Below are 21,002 nucleotides of genomic sequence, written 5' to 3' on the forward strand. Positions count from 1 at the left end.
GTCCATTTGTACAGCTGTGGGTCTCTTTCCTTTCTGTTGTGTGATCCTTTTCTCCCTCCACACGCACACACACACGCGCGCACACATCCAGACCATCGTGTTGGAGCATTAAGAGTTTCCAGAGAACATTCAGAGGGCTGTGTTGAGTCTCCGGACTCCGGTGTAAAACCTCAAGGCGCCTCTGGTGAAGAGCCTGCAGTGCTGCGTGATTTCAAAAAGGAAGCCAATAGCATTTGATTCAGCAGTTTTACGTGTCTAGATATGTACTGATTCCAAAGGAAGGGTTCTACAGCAGGGGTACACTATGAGGGCCGGAAATGATGGACTGTGGACTCCTTGTGTGTGTGTCTCAAAGATTGTAGTATCGAGACACGTCTGATCAGTAAGGTCCAGTCCCTGGTTAATCACTATTACTGGCTACACCATTAAGACAAAAGGACACTCCACACTACTCTGGGGGGGAAAAAGGTTTACTGAGGAGTAGAAGTCAGGGTGTGTGTGTGTGTGTGTGTGTGTGTGTGTGTGTATATATATCCGTGCAAGTAGGAAACTAGTGAGGGAGGTTAAGACAGGTTATGACTACCTAGAAGGAGTTAAAAGCTTCCGCAGCTGAAATAGGAAACTGTTGCCCAGGTTCTTCCCCAGACAAAGCTTTATAGGAGAGCAGCAAAGAGAATGAAATCTCGACTGCAGTTCACTCTGTAGACTCGAGACTCAAGGTCAACTGGAAAAAAATACCTTGGGCTGATGGCCGTCAGACTAGACAGTGGGCACCAAACGCTGCACATCACCGCAAGCACACCATAAAGCATTGTGGTGGTCACATCATGCTGTGGGGATGCTTCTCAGCAGCAGACCCTGGAGGGCTTGTGGAAGTAGAGGGTCAAATGAAAGAAAAGTCCTGGAGGACCATCAGACTCAGTCCGCAAGAGAACTACGACTTGCGACAATGACCCGAAGCGTACAGCAAAAGCTGCACAGAAATGCTTTAATGACAATCAGATGAATGTTCTGGAGTGGCCGACTCAAACCCAGGCCCTTAATCCAATAGAGACCCTTTGTGGCTGGACCTGCAACTGGACAGAACCTGAGCAGTTCTGCAAAAGTGGAATGGAGTAAAATTGCAGTGTCCAGAAGTGCAAGCTTGCTTGAGACCTATCCACACAGAGTCAGTAGTGTGATCGAGGCCAAAGATGCATCTACTAAATACTCTTTAAAGTACTAAAGACTCTTTACATGTAATGTATTCAGATATTTCACTGACATTTTCACAATCCAGTTCATTAGGACAGTGTTTTTAAGACACTGGGAACGAGGCACATAGTCCCGCTGTGGATCTACGTAGGCTTCAGCAGAGCTGTAAAATTCCTAACACAACAAACAAAGCACACATCTGAAAGCATCTCAAACAATACGCTCGTTTTATTCTCGCATTGGAAACAGAATCCGCGCCACTGAAGGAAATGATGAATATTTCCATTCTGTTTCCAGTTCAGTTCTGGATCAAACTAAGACTGGCATGGAGAACATCAATTCCTGGTGGGCCACATGAAACCACAATTGCTTTGAGTTATTCCGCATGCCGCAGCACAACACGGCAAGCAAAAATGATCGCTTACAGCACACATGTGGACATGTTCCTAAAGGAAACCGTCAGGAAATCAAAACTGGCACCATTCTGCCCTCCCACCTGGACCCAAAGTAAGCGTTGAAGGGCCCAAATCCTACAATTGTTCTTGATTATGACTTACAACATTTGCAAGAGTGTGTTTAACAAATGGTAGATTTCTACTAGACTATGTTCTTCATCTCTTAGAATTGTGTTTGTTAATGTGCCTTTAACCCATAAGAGCCTGAACCCAGTCTGGAATATTGATACAAAATCACAGTTAAATGAATGCAGCAGCTCAGTGGTGTTTTTACTTATGGTGATAAAGAGGGCAAAATCTAGATGTGATATGTCACAACAACAATTTCATATCTTGTGTTTCATCACTTTGATCTAGAAATGGGATCAGAAGTAGTTTTATGCAATACACGATATTAGGCCTGTCACAATAACCATATTTTGTCGATGATAAATACATACATCTCCCAAACTATTATTCTTGAAATGTTTAATGCTCTTTAAAATGGTGTAATTGGATTATTATGCTACTGTATCATCCATATATCAGTAAATATGAATATATCAATGTCCCAGAAAAAATATATACTTATATAAACTGATATGTGGATAATATAGTAGCATAATCATTCAGTTACACCATCTTAAAGACTGATGACCAGTTGATTAATCATATTGTGGGAGATTCTGTATGTATTTTTTGGCATTTCATACTGCCTGTCAAACGTTTGCAGCATATTCTGAGTGCTACTAGACACTTTTAAATTTAGCATTTAATATTTTAAATGCTACTAAACACCAACTAGGCTCATATTACATGTCTTCATCTCTTTCAGTCTGTCCTGTGTGTATGGAGGCGTCATTACTAATGCATTGGCCATTTTGCAACTGGCTAAATTAATAATGACATTCATTCTCGTGTAAACAAACATGCAAGTAAACTCAATGGGCAATATCGAGGTCAACAAAAATGCCACGTCCTTATATTATACGATAAGTTGAAAGAATGATGGTGACAGACCTGCACAACATTTTATTGATGCATTTTGAATGATTAAAAATGTCGTGCAACAGAACTTCAGAAGCAAAAATACACTATTAAAATGAGCTGGTTTTGTCCTAAAGACAATCCAAGCACACTGGCATGTTGGAAATGAGGCCACATGTACAAACATTCACAGACTGTCCTGTGTTTGCATCCAGAATGTTGATTATTAGTCACTTAGGGATTTAAAGTGAGTTGACATGAAGAACAAAGTGCTGTACTTTCCACTTTCCTTTTAAAGGGTCTGCGACACACACATCACCATACACTCTTATGGGTTAAGACTGCTGTAAAATAACGAGCTCTGTTCTGGGTGGCCTGCTTTGTGCCCTGATCAAAAAGCACTCAGAGCTGAAACACTCCTGAGAACTGCAGTATGAATGGGTGGGGTTAAACTGTGGTAGGCTGAGTAGGCAGAGTTTTGTAAAAGCTTTGGTCTTGGTGATCAGAGAAACTGAATTCGAACCAGGGTACAGCTTCATTTCCATGTATGGATTGGGAGAGTTTACTGGCATGTATGAAAGTTTTTATGATATTTACATTCCAACTTCTATATTTTGATAAAGCAAGGGAAATTCAGTTTTCCATGATAGAGGCTTATTGTGCCGTACGGGTTTATGTAGCTCCCTCATTCCTCAGATTAGAGCTCTTTAATAAGAATAAAAAAGGTCAGAAATGACTTTCTTTTAAGAGTTTATTTCAGTTCAGAGGATTTCAGTTTTAATATATATATACTGAAGTATGATGAGAAATTCCCTTCTATTCTTGAGCCCTGAAAGTATTCATTTTGTCATCTCAAATGCACTCACACACTGCCTCACTCCTCACACATTGTAGAAAAATACTCTTTTTGTTAGTGTGTACGTGTACAATAGATAGCTTCATCCTAGAGGGAAAAAAGACCAGTGAGAAAATAAGCAGAAACACTCTTGTTTGAGACTGGCTTTGAGTTTTCAGTTCCATGTTTTACTAAAGTGCCATTAATGTGGTGCAGCAGTTTCAGTTGGATGGAGTCTGGATAGCAGATCAGAGCAGAGGAAGAACTGAAGAAAGTAAACTTTGTAGTTTCAACTCTTCCTGCTCTGTTCTCCACCTCCGTTTCATCCAGCTTTCTGTAGGCCGGAGCCCAGGAAAATGAAAGAGCTGAATGCCCAAGTGCGTCAAGTAAACTTCCTCTCAGTCAGGCCAGAGTGCTTTCCTGAGCTCCTCTAGTCGTTTTTGCGTCAGTATGTACGGAGCTGGACGGAAATACCCACATCGGCCTTGTTAGCTTTTTGAGTCCTCCCCCTACAGTCAACCAAGTAATCCCAGCACCACCAGCACATTTAATACCACAAGTGCCACAGCTTGCACCAAGCAGCAACGTTCGCCACCCCTGCAGCCATTGCTCAGCTTTCGTGGCCGGTCTGCGTGGTGGCCCAGGCTGATCTCTGGCCTGTGGCTGCTAGCGGAGCACTGGACCAGGGGCATCTGGTAGGAAGTGGCCCGTTTCTCAGGCCGGTCTGGGCTGGAGCCGTCGCTGGGCCTTTGGCCGTTGAAGAGCAGGTAGCGTCCATGAACATCCTGCTCCATTCGGAACAGCTCATACTCCGTGTGTGGGAGGCGGATCCCCAACGCCACGCATCCGTTGGTCAGTGTGACGTCCTGCTCCACTCCGACCTGCCACGAGCCTTGAGCACCGCATTCGTTCCCATTGAAAACATTCAGCAGGGACGTGGTGGCCAGGTCCATTGGCATCACCCGCATATGGTTCACTGCATACAGATAGAAACAGACAGAGGGTTGTTTGGGCTGTGCAATTTTTCTGTCTGTCTGTGTGTCTTCATAATGCCAAGCCCTAGGCAAAGATGCACTATATTGACAAAAGTATTGGGACGCCTACACATTACACATATAGGAGCTTTTATGACATCCCATTTTAAATTCATAGCATTAATATGGAGTTGGTCCTCCTTTGCAGCTCTAACAGCAGGGTTGGACCAGGTCCAACATCAACTTTTCCAGGACCTCACTAATATTTCCAGGAGCGGTTTTCTTATTTTCCAGGTTCCATGACTGGAAAACAAGACTCTACATTACCAGGTTGTCCAGTTCACATGGGAACGCTGCTACACATCTTGATCGGTTCATATATTATATACTTATAGACCTTAAAACACTAACTCTTCCCATAAAACTAGGAATACCATTTGTGTCAATGCTATTTGCCTTTAGAATTAAGTACTACTGGCAACGCAAAAAAACCCATACTTACCCTTAAACACAAACTCAGTTCCACCCATCACACGTGTGGAGTGCACCCCGCGGCTGTACCGCCCCCTGGCGTAGATACTGAAAGTGGGATGCTTGCAGACGGGGTCAGAGTAGTGGTAGTAGTGTCCTTCCCAGGTGTTATTGTTATCGTGGAAGATGAAGTGGCGGGTAAGGAAGAGCACCTCTGGCCGCACCTCGCAGCGCTGAGACACCCACTGTCCATGCAGTCCCACTGTAAGGTCGGCCCGTGGGGGTAGGATTGGCGGGTGGTACTCGTCAGAGCGAGAAATGATCCGGCATGCAATGCAACTTTGATCATGGCTCTAAGGGGAGAGAGACAGAGACAGAGAGGGAGAGTTTTGAGCAGTGCTCTTTGGAAAGTGTGTAGTACAAGAGGCGTCACAAGATGGAGCAAGCAGACAGAGTTCAAATCCTGTCAGAATGCATTTCCATACAGGGAATTCCACCCATTGTTCAAAATGACTGTGGAATTAAATCCTCCAAGCATTTAAACGCTCCAAGGCTTATTACACACTAAGGCATATTACTCAGTAACTACAGGGACTCCTGTACAAACTGGTGGGGCTGTTCTTTGGTGATAGAAGTTTGTAATAACACTTTCAGCCCGCCGGCAGGCCATTGGCTTTTTAAGGGGTTATAAGTGATTTCAGAGCACTTGAGTTAAACTTACAGTCAGAAGTAAATGTCTGAAGCCTCTGAAAAAAATACTGCGGCATAGACCTTACTTGATCACTAAGACATGGTTTTGGGAAGGTTTTGTCCATCAACATAGTTTAAAATACATTCATAGTGGAAAAAACTCATGCAGGAATGTAAGTAGACATGGATATTAACCCAGAGCTTTTCAGAATAACCTACACTGGACGTTATCCTGCCAGACACTTTTAACTAAACTCCTCTCTGTACATAAGCTGTGTACTGTTCTCTCTACTTGAAAACTAGTTGCTATACTTATTCCTGCACTGTACACTCTGTTTACGTACAAGATGCTGTTTATAACACCAGACTGGTCTATCTCAGCACACACTCCTGAACTCCCTGTTTTACTCTTCATTTACACACACAGCACATCCATCGCTGCTCTACATATTTATTTCATTTTACTGTTAGTATAGAAACTTACTTTGGACCTTAATAACCCAGCTTCATGCACATATTTGACTTCGCTTAATTTTGTATTGATTGTTTTTGTACTTATTGTCTATGCACCCTGTCTCATGTTTTGTCTGTTGTCCCTACACTATTTTACCATGTCCTACCTATTCTGCACTGCAGACTTTCAGAGCCTATCAGTGTTTTGGTGTACTGTACAAGCCTGTATTAGTATAATAACAGTAAAATTTGAATGAATTGAATAGTACAAAGCCTGAATAATATAATAGTTAGTCGTATAATATAATAGTGACTCTATGTATGAAAAAAGCAGGTCATTTTCCGGAGAATTCACAGTGGATGCAATGATGTTTCTGATGTGACTGAATCATACGATTCTCTCCGCAGATTCTGTTTGTATGCGGTATGGACAGTCGGTCCGGCCCAGTTAAAAATACACGCTGAAATCTGGCATGATTACTTCACAATGGGGCATGCAATCACTCTCTCTGTTCCCTTCTCCTTTTAAACTAGACTTTTAATGTACAAGTTTAAAAAAAAAAATGCCTGGAGATTAGGCACAGCTGTGCTAATTCATATCGCTGGTAATGAGCTGAAACGCTAGCATTAGCAGCAGAGAATACCGGTGTGAAGCAGATTTGGATCAAATGAAAGCTGCCGCAAGTTTAACCATCTAAAAGCTGCAGATCCCTTTAAGCTCTGAGAGGCAGAATATCTTCTTTGCTTGCTAAAACGCTCCAGCATGCCGCTCTGTCGGACAGACGCGCATCGGTGTGTATCCAATGGATTATGTGCTGCGTCTGAGAGAAGAAGAGAGGTCTGTGTGTTGCGCTGATTTTTAGATACGTTATCTGAGCTGAAAATGCCCTGGAGCTCGCCTGGGCCTCGCCTCTTTTCCCCTTCTGGATTCTGTTAGGGTTCCTCCATGTAGCTTATCTTTAGCTAATTACAGAGCTGCTTGCCAGGGAGTTTGAATGAAACACTCTCTCCTCAGTGTGTTTCACATTTATGAAGTATTTTAATAATGGTCAGTGGTGCATACAGAGCTGATATCAGAGCTGGTTTCTGCAGCTGTGTGGTTTGTAAAAATAAAAATATAATCACTCGCTGGATGATGATAATGATAATGATGATGATGATGATGATGGTACACCAAGTTAAAATTAAATGAAAGCAGAGGAGCAAGCACCCTAACCATCTGCTGTAGCAAGGCGTCCCCGAGGCTCCACTGCAGACATGAGGTAGGAAAAAAGAAAGAGAGAAGAAAAGAGGGACAGCATGTGTGGACAAGATGTTTTCACCCCATCGTGTCTGCTGAAGATTTTACTTTATGAGGTCCTGACCTCCTGACTGGCCTCAGGCTTAGCAAAGTAGCATATTCACCAACTCTCTTTTTCTCTTCTCTTTCCTTCTGCTCTCCCTCTCTTCTGTTTCCTCTCTCACTCAATTTTCTTCCTCCCTTTGTTTCGTTTTTTCCCACCCTGCCTGAGTGAAAGCTGGAAATGGCTCAAAATTAGGGTGAAGTTGCTGGAGACAGGGGACCCTGGCTTCTGTGATCACTCTACTGCCATCGCAACCCTAAATGGGCTCAAGCAGCAGGAGGATAATGACAATGCAATGTACCTTAGTTATTCTTAAATTACAGAAGTCTGGAAGCACCAACACTCCCATGACATTTACAGGAAGAGTCTTATAGCCAAATCCATAAAAGCTTACACAGCCTACCAAGAGGGAAATCAGCCTGTACTTCTGTTCTGTTTATATTGCCAAAAATACAATAATAATAATAATCTGTCTACTGAATAATCACAGCAAATCACAGCTATTTAATGTGTTTCCTACCCAACTGTGCCAATCAATAAACAATCAATAAAGGCACAGTGCCTCAGACCGGTCTGAACTGGTTTTGGGATGGGAACATGGAAAACTGTGGCAGGGGACTTGGAAAGAAGAGAAAAACATCATGGTTGATGCTGGTCTACGACCATGCAGCTCAGATCCACCCAATAACCACAAATGAACAGACTGGCACTCTAAAGTCCTCTGGAAGAGGCCCAGCTGCTGGGCACGAGCTGCTATTTGTGATTTATGGATGGAATTGTCATCATGGCAATAAAACATCTAAATAAGGAAGGATCACTCCTCCCCTGGATGGCGGAGTTGTTAATTAAAATGTTTTCTGGGCCATATTCGGCTGAGGTGGTGGTAATGCATCAAAGTGTAGACTAAATCTTTGGGCTTGATTAGAATGAAAATGAGTGCCACATGCTTGGGTGCTTTTTTCCTGTTGTTGCTTGAACATAAACTTGTGGCTTACTCTTCAGAGAGCTCTTGTTTGGAATTCTCTGTGGCTCAATTGCAGCAACCCATTTTTAATAGCAAGGGTTTAGGCGAAATTCTTCATGTCAGGAGGGTTTTCTATATTAAAGTCTTTATGGCCTCAGTCGGGCAGAAATGTCTCGAATTATAACAGACGTGTATGACAAAAGCTGTGTCTTTTTAGCCGAAAAAGTGTTACAGCAAATTACAGCAAAGTTTTCCTCATTTAAAAAACATCTTTTTTTAATGCTCGTTTGTGGTCATCTCTGCTTTGTTTCTGAAGCTTCCCCACACAAAACACATGAAAGGCGCAGTATTCTGTAAATGTGAGGCGCTGCCTGAAAGGGTGCTATTATTTTGTGTTGTGGAGAAATGTGAAAGAGGAAAGTGGGTGAAGGGAAAAAAAAGAAAAGGGCCGAGGAACAGAGAAGCCACGGCTCAAGTGAACTTTCCGATACTGCCTCAGGCATGCATGAAATCAGTCCTGGAATGCACTCGTCCAAATAATTCACAATGCTGCGCGATTCTGAATTCTGGGAATACCGCATGTTGATTGTTCAAGGAGATAGACCCAGTTTCATGTTTCTTGGCCAGGTTGCAGAGGGGCTCAACACTGCAATGCTCAGTCATTAGGCCCCCACATGAGAGAGCATTTTATGATGATGTCCAATAAAGAATGCACCAAAATCTATTAAGGATGTTTTCAAACATACAAATAATATATTTAATCATTAATGTGAGACATATTGCTACTGTAATAAACGCTACTGAAGGGACACTCTGAAGGGACACTCTAAAAATGTCTAGTGAACAACAAATAGCATTAAGTGAGCACTATATAGGTATGGTATACCTAGATAAGGTATGTTGTGTCATTTTATTTAGTTAAAATCTGATGCACACCAGATACTATTAGGTAAGCACTAGATAGTATTAAGTGAGCACTAGGTACTATATGGTTAGGTCCTGATAGTATTAAGTGAGTTGCAAATAGTATTATGTGAGAATAGGTACTATTATGTAAGCACTAGATACTATAAAATTAGCACTAGACACTATTGAGCTTCAAATAGTCTTGAGCATTAGATTCTATTTAGTGAGCACTAGCTACTATTAATTTGAACAAGACACTATTTAATAAGATTATTAAGTGAACACTAGATACTATATAATGAGCACTAGATACTATTAAATAATTAGCACTAGACACTATTTAGTGAGCTTTAAATAGTATTAAACAAGAACTAGATACTATTAAATGAGCACCAGGTAGTATTAGGTGAGCACCAGGTAGTAACAGGTGAGCAAGAGATACTATTAAATGATCAACAGACACTTTTTAGTGAGCTTTAAGTAGTCTTGCATCACAATGAATTCATTTCATTGTAAAGAGCGTTTTTTCAGAACTGGATAATACTGTTACAATTGACAGTTAAATTACAGACAAATGTAATTTTACAGTAGAAAATGTTTTTTGTGTGATAAGATGCTCATATACGTTTATTTATGCAGCTGTTTACTCTGTGCTGGCATGCACTGCGACCTGCACTATTTCTCCCAGCGAGACAACTGGTCTGGATAAACACACACTGGTGTAGTGGGGTTGAGGCACAAGATACAGAGATCATCATGGATGGCAGATGCACATGCCAAGGCCAAAACCTACTTAAATGGTCATTTAAGCTCTGATTAGAACAATTTCACAACATTTTTGGGGGGACATTTTTGACGTGACACCATTATGGGTGTTTCAATACATTGTAACAACACAATGCAAACATGCATCGTCTCCTCAGATGAAGCACGATGGACACCATTGAGTTAAGAGAACTCTAGATCAGCCTTTCTGTATGGGAAAGTCATACTTTCCACTTTCACACATGCATGAACAGATGCATACATGTGAATTCAATCTGATCTGCAATATTAAAACAATTTCATGCAGTCTGACTGATGCAGAGTCAAGGCAGTCTCTAAATCTTCCCTCTAGCGTTTTATAAGCACATATGGAAAGGAACACGAGTGTATGTGCTCATGCACACAGATGCACTGCTTACACTCAGGGTTTAACTTGCACCAGAAAAGCCAGACCCAGAACCAGAGGTGAAGAATTTAATGTCTCTAAGGGTGTTTTCCCACTAGTTTCTTCCGGACCTGAGAGTTTGGCACTTTTGGTGAAGTGTGAAAGCTGTTTTCAAGCCAGGGAGCCATTCCGAGTGTTTGTACACGAAATAAGCAATAAACTGATTAACCTAAGTCCTACCATTTGAAATTGTGCAATCAATCCATGGTTCATTCAAACTGTATAAAAACAAACCGTTGATAATGAACCCCTCTCTGAAAAAAGCCCAGAATCGGCCCTGGGTGCAGACTTGTGTATTCGGGACAAGTGTGAAAATGCCCTAAAGTCGACACCTCATAAAACTACAGTTAAATTACACGGCTTGCATGGAACACTACAAAAGTCCTGTGTGATGATGTATCACCAAGTTTCAGTACCTGCCTGGAAAAGTTAGGAAAGCAGTGTTTGTGTTACTGACATTGCGACCCCTAGTTCCGATCACTACCACTGTCAGTACGTATCTCTACAATTAACCATTTCACATGAAAACACTCGGACTGACTTTGTTTACACCTCAACAACTGAATCATTCAGATTTATTTTCACAAATTTGTGGAATTCCCTTTTAACTAGTTCATACGGTCCTCTTGCACTGACCTTGGCATTCTGCAGTGCCGGCTGATAGCTGGAGGGCCTGTAGTACATTCTCTGCGCAGGCTCTGTGTGGATATCCCCCAGGAAGAGCTCCTCTATCAGATGGTCCAGGTTGTGATGAAGGTATTGCTTCTCCACACGGAGCAACTGCAGCTCATGCATGGCAAAGTTGAGTCCCCGTGAGCAGTCGCAGCCACCCTCCTCGCTCCACAACTCGTACAGGACATTTGGTTCCCAGGGGCCAGGATCTTTTGACCCTCCGCAGCTCCGCTCCAGCCTTTGGCTTAGCTCCTTGGCTGTGGCCACTGTGTGGTACACGGCTTGGATGCGGTAGATCTGGTAGTCGGCCTCCGTCCCACCACGGATGATCCATGAAGCCTGGCGCAGACGCAGGCGGCCCCGGATTACTAGCGTGTAGGCTGGCGATGTGCAGTGGTTGTCTGTGTAGTAGAACTGGTGGGCCTGGAAGGTGTGGTTGTGGTAGAAGCGGTACGAACGTGTGATGAACTCTGGCCCGGGACGCACCTCACAGCTGCCGTGGAAAAAGAGGCACTGTCATGTTATTATATTATACACTATTATGGATCAAAACCAAGTCTGATCTCAAATCTACTACTATGTGCTCACCTGGTGGAGACCCAGTGACCCTCTATGTTGGGAGGCATCTGGACAGTGATGCGTGCACCATTATGGAGATGCTTTAGCATGTGTTGGCACTGCATGTCTTTGGACGGCCAGCTCAGACTCTTCTCCAGGGCCAGCCGTGGAGAACGTCCATCTGACGCATAGAGAGACAAACTCTCTGTCCAGCCTGGAAAACATAGCAAGCACAGCCAAGGGAAGGATACACTTAGCAGGATGTTTAATGTCTGTCCACATGAATCATTAAATCTCACATTTCATACAATCCAATATTATTATTTACTACAGAAGTCTCTAAAACGTCACTGGTTCACTGGTGTCACTTAATCATTCAAACTTTATTTCATTTTAGTATTATCTTTTTTACTTTATTATTATTATTATTATTATTAGGGTTATTATTAGTAGTAGCAGTAATTTTATCATTTTATTTGGCTGTTTTACAATTTATATTGTCCACTTCCTTTTATGTTAAAATCTTATTAATTTTATCTGGATTTATTTCCCCTTCTAACTAAATCTTACTAGTTTTTTAACTTTGTTTTTAATTATTTTGCCATTTACCTTGGACAAATTTACTGTTGATTTGTTTATGTAGTTTCTCATTTAAATTAAACCTGATTAAACTCTTTTTTAAGTTTAAGTAATCGGCTGCATTGAAAGTGTCACCCTCAATGTATTTCCGATTGAAATGCCAGGCAATGCCAGTATTCCTGCCTGATGATACACTCATTTGTGTTAGAGTAGATATGGGCTGGAAGGTAATCCTGATGAGGTTATTTGTTCTGTGAATTGGCACTAAAGCTACTCCCCACTGGGAGATTATGCAAGCAACACTTTTTAATGGCCTCTTAGAGAACATTCACATCCACTGATGTTTCAGAAATGTGAGCTGAAAAGTATGGAAAAGAGAGAAGTGGTGTCAATGGCTACTCACTTAAATATATGCTACCGCTCAGGCTCACAAGTTTGCTGATATAGCCCTTCATGGGTTAGATGCCGTAATAATAATAATTATAATAATAAAACTAGACACATTCCTAGATTAAAATGTAAACTAGATGTCCAAATGTTTGTGGACACCCCTTTTAATAAATTGATTAAGTTTCTTTTGGTTGCACCCATTACTGACAGAGATGTGCAAATGAATACACAGCTTGTCTAGACTGTGTAGAGATGTTCAGCCAGTACAATAAGACTCTCTGGAGCAGACAGACCTGAATCTATTGGCACCATGCCTAATGCCAGGCATGGGCTAGAGGGGTATAAATCCCACCAGCATTAAGTTGTAGAGCAGTGGAACTGTGTTCTCTATAATAATGGTTGTTGCTCCAGCCAATAGTTTTGGGATGAGTTGGAGATGATGTGGGGTGATGATCATTGAACATCCTGACCTCACTAACACTTGTTACTGAATGCAATCAAATCCTCACAACAATGCTCCAAAATCTAATAGAAAACCTTTTCTAGACAGTAGAGACCGTTACTCCAATAAACCCAGTGAAAACTATTTTTAGTACCCTTGATTTTTACAAAAAACACTGAACGAGCAGGTGTCCCAATACTTTTGTCCATATAGTGTATGTTTCTATAAGATGTCCAGAAGGTCTCCACATGAATCAACAAAAGATGAGGAGATCTTCATAGACCATCCAAAATGAAAACATTTCCAGAGCCTGAGGCTATCGGGCACTTTTCCATGATGCACCAACCACACCCTGATCATTTTCCAGAATGGGAGTCTTTAAAAGACTGGTTGCCAGAACCATACAAAACAGCGTAATTCTATCTATGCTGCTCCAGGGCAATTGGGATTACTACGTCAACAAATCAGTCACAGGTCAAAACCGGTTAAAGGCATTGTTTAGTCACTTCTGAAACATCTATACACATCTGAAACTTGACTTGGCCCAGTTTTTATTGTGTTTTTATTTACAGTGATACTGATTACTGTGTAAATTACTCAAGTGAACATAGGTTTCAGTAATATTAAATCTCTTACTGTATTTCTGAATACTGAGTACTTTCCCTGATTTTCAGCACACGCCATGGGAAGCAATACCCAGATAATGTCCTAGAGAAGCTTAGAATATTTTGTTTGCACTCAGGCTACCATTTGTAGCAAGGTTGGAGGTAGGTGTTTAAAGTGGTCAATGCACCAAACAAGATTGCCAGTGCAAATTGGGAACAAAAAGTACTGTGATTATGATCTTTTTTTTATATGATACACAGATGCTTCAGCTTGTTAAATCTGATGCTATACTGTCTTTTGTTGCAGCTCTTTGAGAAGGTTTTTTTAAAAAAGAAGACACACAGTGGGCAGTACTATGCTGTTATTGAGCATCCAGGATATTTTGCTGATACTCAATACTGGGTATCACATCAATTCCAACTCTACATAAACTCTACATTAAGTCTTTAAGTGGTGGTGTTTATGTTGTATGTTTGATCATAGAGTAATAGCATAGTGCACACTGCCTGATTTAAGCCATATAACATTGCACTGCCCTGAAAACACAACGGCTGCATTTGCACCTGCGCCCAGCACACTGACCGCATGCCAAGTGTTTTGAGACGGTGACACCCAAAACCACCTTGGATCGGGCCAGTCCCGGAAAACACACAGAGTTCTATTATGTAAACAACAGCAACCTTATGTGTCCACTGTTGAGAGACTTCCTAATGGCTGGCAAACCTCTTGTTAGCACCCGGGCCGTTCTCATCACCAAGGCAAACAGTCTCTCCGTGATTTTATGGAGAGTTCAGGATTTATGCAGCGTGACGTTCTGGAGAGAGAGACCGCTCCGGAGGTGGATAAAGTTCTGAGGTTAGACAGAGGCTGCTTATCCAAGGCCAAATGCTGAATTTGAACCAAACGGACTTGAAGCTGGGACAGAGCCTAGCCATATTAATGTAAACTGATATACCGTATGAGGCTGCACATGGACATAGTAAAAATAGTACACTGATGAGTCATTGGAAAGAAGAACTGATAACCAAATGAAATATTCCCCTCAAAACATCCGCAGCTGCACATGTGAATGAGCCTAATGCTGAGTTCACAGTAAGCGGTTTTAGCGCTGATTTTCCACTTGTCAATAGTTTTTGGAGGCTGCTGACAAGTCCCAGATCACAGGCACATCATAAGCGTTCTCTCAGTGCTGGCTCATTCTCTATCTAGCCAATGCCTTGCAGATGCTTGAAAGATATCTAGCTGGCTTCACCCGTTGGGAGCCAAATCCAATAGTGTGAAAAGAGTTGTGACCTGGTTGTGACTGGCAGTAAGTGTGGGCGACAAGAACACTGCCAATGACAATGCAAGACATGGAGTGAAGGGAACCTCTGCGGAGGAGCTGTACAACACTGACAAGCCTGCTACATACATCCACATATCGTGTCATTTTTTCAAATCACTTCTTGCGTGTGTTTTCATGGCAAAGCGTAGTTTGGAGGTCGGAGAGACTGGGTGGGGAGTCCTCCTGGTGAAATATCCTTTGTGACCGCCTGTCGCTGTTCAGTCATATAATGACCAAACTTTACAACCTTTAGATTCCAGATTCAGCTACAAGTTGATTAGTGTGAACGGCACAGCAATCCAACTGCTTTGACGGTCATGTAGTGTGGACATGGCATAAGTCTGGTTGAGTAGATACCACCACTTATTCTGACCAGGCACCAAAACATGTCACACTCTGAAAACAGGTGGGAAAAATACTTGCAAATTCAGTGACATGCTAAATTAGATCAAGCTAACTGGGATGAAGCAGTCTACTAAAAGTGCATAAAAAACTTGACTTTGAGCTCTCAGATATGAGGCTTTATCCTCTAAAGGGGGAAATTTGAGCCTCAGTCAGCTGGACATTCCTGGCTACACATCGATGTCCATGGCCTATTGGTTCTTTGATAATATGAACAGATTGCTGTCGAGTCCAACTGCCTTTAACTTGAGCAGAAAATCGCTTGTTTCGCTTGTGATTTCTGATCACAGTTCATTAGGAAACAATTCAATGCACCTTAGATTTGAACACAAGTTGGATCTGATGCTACACATATCCAACGTTTATCTTCTACTTAATTTTTTTAGGTGGATATATGTAAATATGTTGGTTTCTGTGACATCAAAATGTTGTTTTTAAAGCTTAGTTTCCATATATAAAGTCTATAAACGGCATGTTTCAACCCTTTAATGCAATGTATTTAAAACACATCACTATATATTCGGTTTTACATCCAAGTCCACATACTGGTATTGTGACAATCCCCAGTGTGGGCCTCAATTTTAATAGATCTATAATTACGCATTAGTACACTGACAATCTTCTTTGTTCACTGTATTCCTAACATTTATCAGCATAGCACAAATCAGACCGACAAACCTCAATGCCTGGAAGCCAAAAAAGCCTAAAACTCTACTCCAACCTAAGGTCCATTACCCTTTTTTTCCCAAGCTCTTGCAGTCTATCTAATTCAAAGAACCCACTCGGCTCCCCACGCTCCAACCACCAAGAACATTTCCAGTTGGCTGGGTCCCATCGGTGAGCTAACGGTTCTGGGACGGCTGACAAACAGACAGACTCCAGAACGGCCTCGTGTTGGAGAAAAGCAGGACCTCAGTGACATGCCGCCTCCATCTATTCCTAAAGTTCTTTACCATGCCGTGCTCTTTCTCCATATCTGCTGCGTCTAAGGGCCGGTCTGCCCCCGACAGGCCGCTCACAGTGCAGCTTTTATTAGCCCCTCGTTAATACAGATTATATACAGGGGTTTTATAAGCCTGGAGGCATTTTAATGGATACATAAATGAAAAGAAATAGAGTTTAATGTGCACAGGAGTAAGTGTGTGTATTCGGTTACATGCACTACTTTCATTTTGCTAGGTCTCTGATTAGATTTGGACTTCATGTTATTAGATTTCCCTTCGACACTTCGTTCCTTCAAAGCCTTATTTGAGAGAACATGTCCTTTCATTCAGAGAGGCTTGTTGCTTGTGCCAGATTCCACATTATAAGAGGAATCCTGCTCATTCTAGGCAGGGGATTTGACATGGGCATAGTAAAAAAGACATGCTGTTGATGACAGGTCATTAGAAAAAAGCACAGTAAAATAAACAGGTCGTTTTATGTTGAGAGAAGAGAATTAAACATGTCTACACAAGATAATGAAACAGCGGGCTAACAAAGAACAAACACTGGCACAAAAACAGTCATTTAAACAGCTGGCTGCTTACCAGCCAAATGGAGATGGCACTACAGCACTTTGCTGAAGTGCTTTGCTTATGATCTAAAATTAGGCTATCATGCTCAAACTAGTCCAGCACTCTACCACCTCACACAGGTGAAAACATCATAGTGGGAGTGTGTCCCGTTTCTGGGTAGATTTGTTACAAAATCGGACGAACTGCTGTCCATCTCTGATATCTAACCCAGCATTGTCTGCTGATATCTGTCCAATACCCATTTTTCTCTTCTCTTCTTCTGTTAGAAATATAGCTGAATACAATCATTAGAAGGTGTGTCCACAAACATTTGGACATATAATGAAGTGCCTACATGCGATACAGTTCTGATTTACTCAGTTGTGTGGAAAGGGTCAATGGTTTGACGTTCTTTGTGGAATCCATTCCTTGTTTCAACCTGTGCAATATTGCCAGTGCCACTGGCAGCAGCACAACCCCAAAAAATGAGAAATCACAGTTGGCAAGGTGTCCTTTTCAGGAAACTCAGTTACTAAATCTCCAAATGTACCTTTGTTGATTGTGGTCTGAGTATGCCTTTGACGATAATTACTAATTTATTGACTTATCATACAATATATGGACATAATGTCAATCATTTTTGCTAACCTCAATGTTTGCTAACCTTGGGTTTCACAGTTAAGGTTCCCTTCTTGTGATTTTTGCATGAGAATTAGGTTTGTTTAAGCAATGGAACAGTGCATCACCCTTTTTACTCTGCTAACCTTCCTGCAGGTTCTCACCAGCATATGAGCAGTTCTGATTGTGCTTAAGAGTTTTCTTGGTCTTCCAGATTTTATCTTGACCTCCACTGTAACCATTAACGTTACGCCTTAAAATGGACAATGTCACTGTTTATCCTCAATGTTCAATGTGGTCTTAGATGTTTGTATAATGTATAAACAGTCAGAATTCACTTTGCTGTGGTCATCATCCAGAGTCAACTCCAGTGGCTTTAAACTGATAACAGGTGCTTTTAAGGGCTTAATCTGATTACACCAATGACTGATATGATTCACTTACAAACATGAGTGTGAATCACACGGCAAGGTGGAAAGTTAATCTGAATGTCTGAATGGCTGAAAATTACGGGGTTTACATTAGCACTGAAGCATGAGTCCATTTATGACTCGTGGATGTTCTGTGGCCAAGTGGAAAATCTACAAAGAGCTTTATTCAAAAATGTTTTTTGACATCTTGCTCTGTAAATTTGCCCATTTTGTAGGTGCTTGCAGCTTCGGTGTCTTGTTGGCTTACAACGGGCGCTAGGCCGGGCTCCACACAGCGAGCTGCAGTTTGGACACGAATCTCTCAGCGCAACATGATGCCGAGCCTTAGGTTCCTGCTTTGGTTTTCCTTTGACCTCATCCTGAGGTTTTCCCCCACATAAATTTACAGCACGCTCTAATCTGGCCTGACGTCGGCAGTTTTATGGCTGCTAGGAAAGGCTGCAATAACGCGCCACTTAATTGAACGTTAGATTCGTTTAAACACACTCGAGAGTTTAAGTGGATTTGAAAATATCGTTTTTATCTCCGGGCCCCATTTGAAGTGGCAACCAAGCGTTGGCGTTCACTGTCATTTCTGGCAGATGGAATGGGTCAGGGGCAGTCCAGTAATCTACGTTTCCCCTCTTTGCCAGGATGGAGCCTTACATGCCAGAGCAACCCTCATCTGCCCAAGAGCCCCAGGGAGTGCACTTTATTGCATTCTCTCTCTCTCTCGCTCACTCTCTCTTTCTCAGAGAAATGATTTAAACATAATAGTAATCTTAGCATTGAGCCTACACATTACAAAGGAACCTAAACCTGGCCTTCCAAACCCAGACAAAAAGAAAAAGGGCCCCAGCAACCATATGGGAAAATAACGATTATTGAAATAATCTGCTTTGTGCAAACTGTGATTAATACCTCCACAGGGAGACAAATTAAACACGGGTCAAAGGCAAAGGTCACACATGCATACACATATGCACACACATTTGCAACTGCAGAACTTTAGCAGGAGCTTGTTTTTCATCCTTCCTACCCTTTAGATTAGCTCTTGAAGCTATTAAAGCACGGAAATCAGACGTCCAAACATCCAAACTGTTCTCACATAAAATGATTAATAAATATAAAATTATGCAAAAGAAAACTGTTAGGTGAACAAAAGCAATATTTTACATCAATTTAAACCTCGAAACACTGCAGATCAGCTTCTGTCCTGAAGCACACTTTTACAGTGAAGCCCAGTAGGGTAATAATGAGGTAATAACAGTACATTCTGGGAACAGAGCTTCCTTCTGTGTCTCAGTCAAAACTCACTTCACAAATGTAAACACATATATAACAGTAATAAGGAGCGAATTAACAAGGTTATACGTTCCCTTTAAACTGTGCAGCTACGTTGTTAAAAAAATATAGCGCAAAGGTACCACCATCCCAGCAGACACCGGTCGTCAAATTGGATGACAGAAAGACACTGGACTGAACATTAGACAGATGTTGAATTTTAGTTGGTCACATATCTTTTAAAAACAACAACATTGGGATGAAATCAGTGTTAGATAAACGTTGAATTCTGGTTGGAAATCAGTCACATGTTTGTCAAAATCCAACACTGGGTTGACATCAAACTCTAATGTAAGATAGACGTTGAATTTTAGATAAAAACATAAATAAAAACGTTTGACAGACACTGAATTCTAGTTGGAAATCAAAGTCATATATTTGTTAAAAACCAACACTGGGTTGAAATCAAGCTCCAACGTTAGACAGCTATTCCGTTTTATCTACTTAACACCTTAAAATAAACAACATATCAGTGCTGAAAAACGTTAGAAGATCCTGCAGTGTGGATGTTAACATTCTGACATTTAGCAAACGTTGGGTTTTAGACAACATGCCCCATAACTAAATGTTCCTACTTTACTGCAATATTTGGAAGACGTTGGATGACTTAAAAGCAGCAACATATCAACGTCTAACAACGTTAGGATTTTACGTTGCGTACATGTTAACATTACAAAGTAATAATAGACAATAGATAATAATAGACGTATGGTCACCATACGTCACAACTAATATGACGTTGGCATGCGACATTTGGAAGACGATGGATTTTGGTTAGTTTACACAAAAACTTAAAACCAATGTCATAGTAACGTCTAACAACGTTAGAATTTCACAATGTGTGAAACTTAACATTATGAAGTTCAGCAGACGTTGGGTTTTGGTCACCAAAACCTCACAACTAAACGTTGGCATTTTACATAATCGCATTGACCTTGGTATTAGACGTTAAACAACAACAAGATAACAACCGTCTATGGACGTTGGTAGACAGTGGAGATTGTTCTAGGAAAGCTACTATTAGCTATTATTAACCGTAAAGGCAGGTCAATTAATATTAATAACACTTAATTATGAATGAACAGCCAGGACTCACCAAATGTCAGTAGCAGTAGCAGTAGTTGTAGAGTAGGAAAGCCCATTCTCGGCTCCACTGAGACGTTTATTCAGTATAACAATGAGAAACGTTAGACGTTTTCACCTCAAGTCCTGAGAGCTTAGTACTGGCCGGTCCACAGAGCCATGGTGGCTGTCACGCGCGCCGAACGTGCGCGAGAGGAAATTCGATGGAACACATTTGAAAGTTCGAACGCGTTTAAAGTTTCCACGCGCACAAAAGAACGTTTTAACCGTTACCGTCCAGAGAGGAGAGGCTCAGCAGCCCAAACTCCTCAACGTTTCCCTCAACGTTTAGTTTGTGCGATGTGTCTCCGGAACGAGGCTCCCCTCAAAGTGTCCGCTCGCCTCTCCTCGGCTCCTGCATCACTGAATCGCGTGTGTGTGGGGCTGAGGGGTATGGGTCATATCGCACCCCAGTGGTGCCTTGTTTTGCTGTTGCTTTCCCGCCCGTATTCAGGCAAAACTCCGCCCCTGCTGCGCTCTGATTGGCTAATAATTCAAACTGAGAGAAACGTGTTTTGGTTTTTAAAAGAAATGTAAAATGCTTTTAATTTTTGTAGCAAAATGCTTTTATTAGTAGC

General features: G+C 41.7%; 1 protein-coding gene across 1 annotated transcript; it reads right to left on the minus strand.

Moving 5' to 3' along the window:
• Positions 1–2,645: 2,645 nt before the first annotated feature.
• Positions 2,646–20,795, minus strand: LOC140545795 (protein APCDD1). The gene is made up of 5 exons (XM_072668773.1): positions 20,399–20,795; positions 11,722–11,905; positions 11,098–11,626; positions 4,927–5,248; positions 2,646–4,426 (listed from the first exon to the last, which is right to left on the minus strand). The coding sequence occupies exons 1-5, from the start codon at positions 20,442–20,444 to the stop codon at positions 3,966–3,968; spliced, it is 1,542 nt and encodes a 513-aa protein (XP_072524874.1). The 5' UTR covers positions 20,445–20,795; the 3' UTR covers positions 2,646–3,965.
• Between the last annotated feature and the right edge of the window lie 207 nt (positions 20,796–21,002).

The sequence above is a fragment of the Salminus brasiliensis genome, chromosome 23 (genome assembly GCF_030463535.1).
Source record: "Salminus brasiliensis chromosome 23, fSalBra1.hap2, whole genome shotgun sequence".
In the NCBI taxonomy this organism is placed as follows: domain Eukaryota; kingdom Metazoa; phylum Chordata; class Actinopteri; order Characiformes; family Bryconidae; genus Salminus; species Salminus brasiliensis.

What these genes read in the sequence shown, in the direction of transcription:
- LOC140545795 (XM_072668773.1), bottom strand. Translation starts at nt 20,444, where the DNA reads ATGGGCTTTCCTACTCTACAACTACTGCTACTGCTACTGACATTTG. An exon ending in GGTCACTGGGTCTCCACCAG is followed by an intron (nt 11,627 to 11,721) that starts GTGAGCACATAG and finishes TTTCCACGGCAG; the next exon opens with CTGTGAGGTGCGTCCCGGGC. An exon ending in CGGCACTGCAGAATGCCAAG is followed by an intron (nt 5,249 to 11,097) that starts GTCAGTGCAAGA and finishes CTCTCCCCTTAG; the next exon opens with AGCCATGATCAAAGTTGCAT.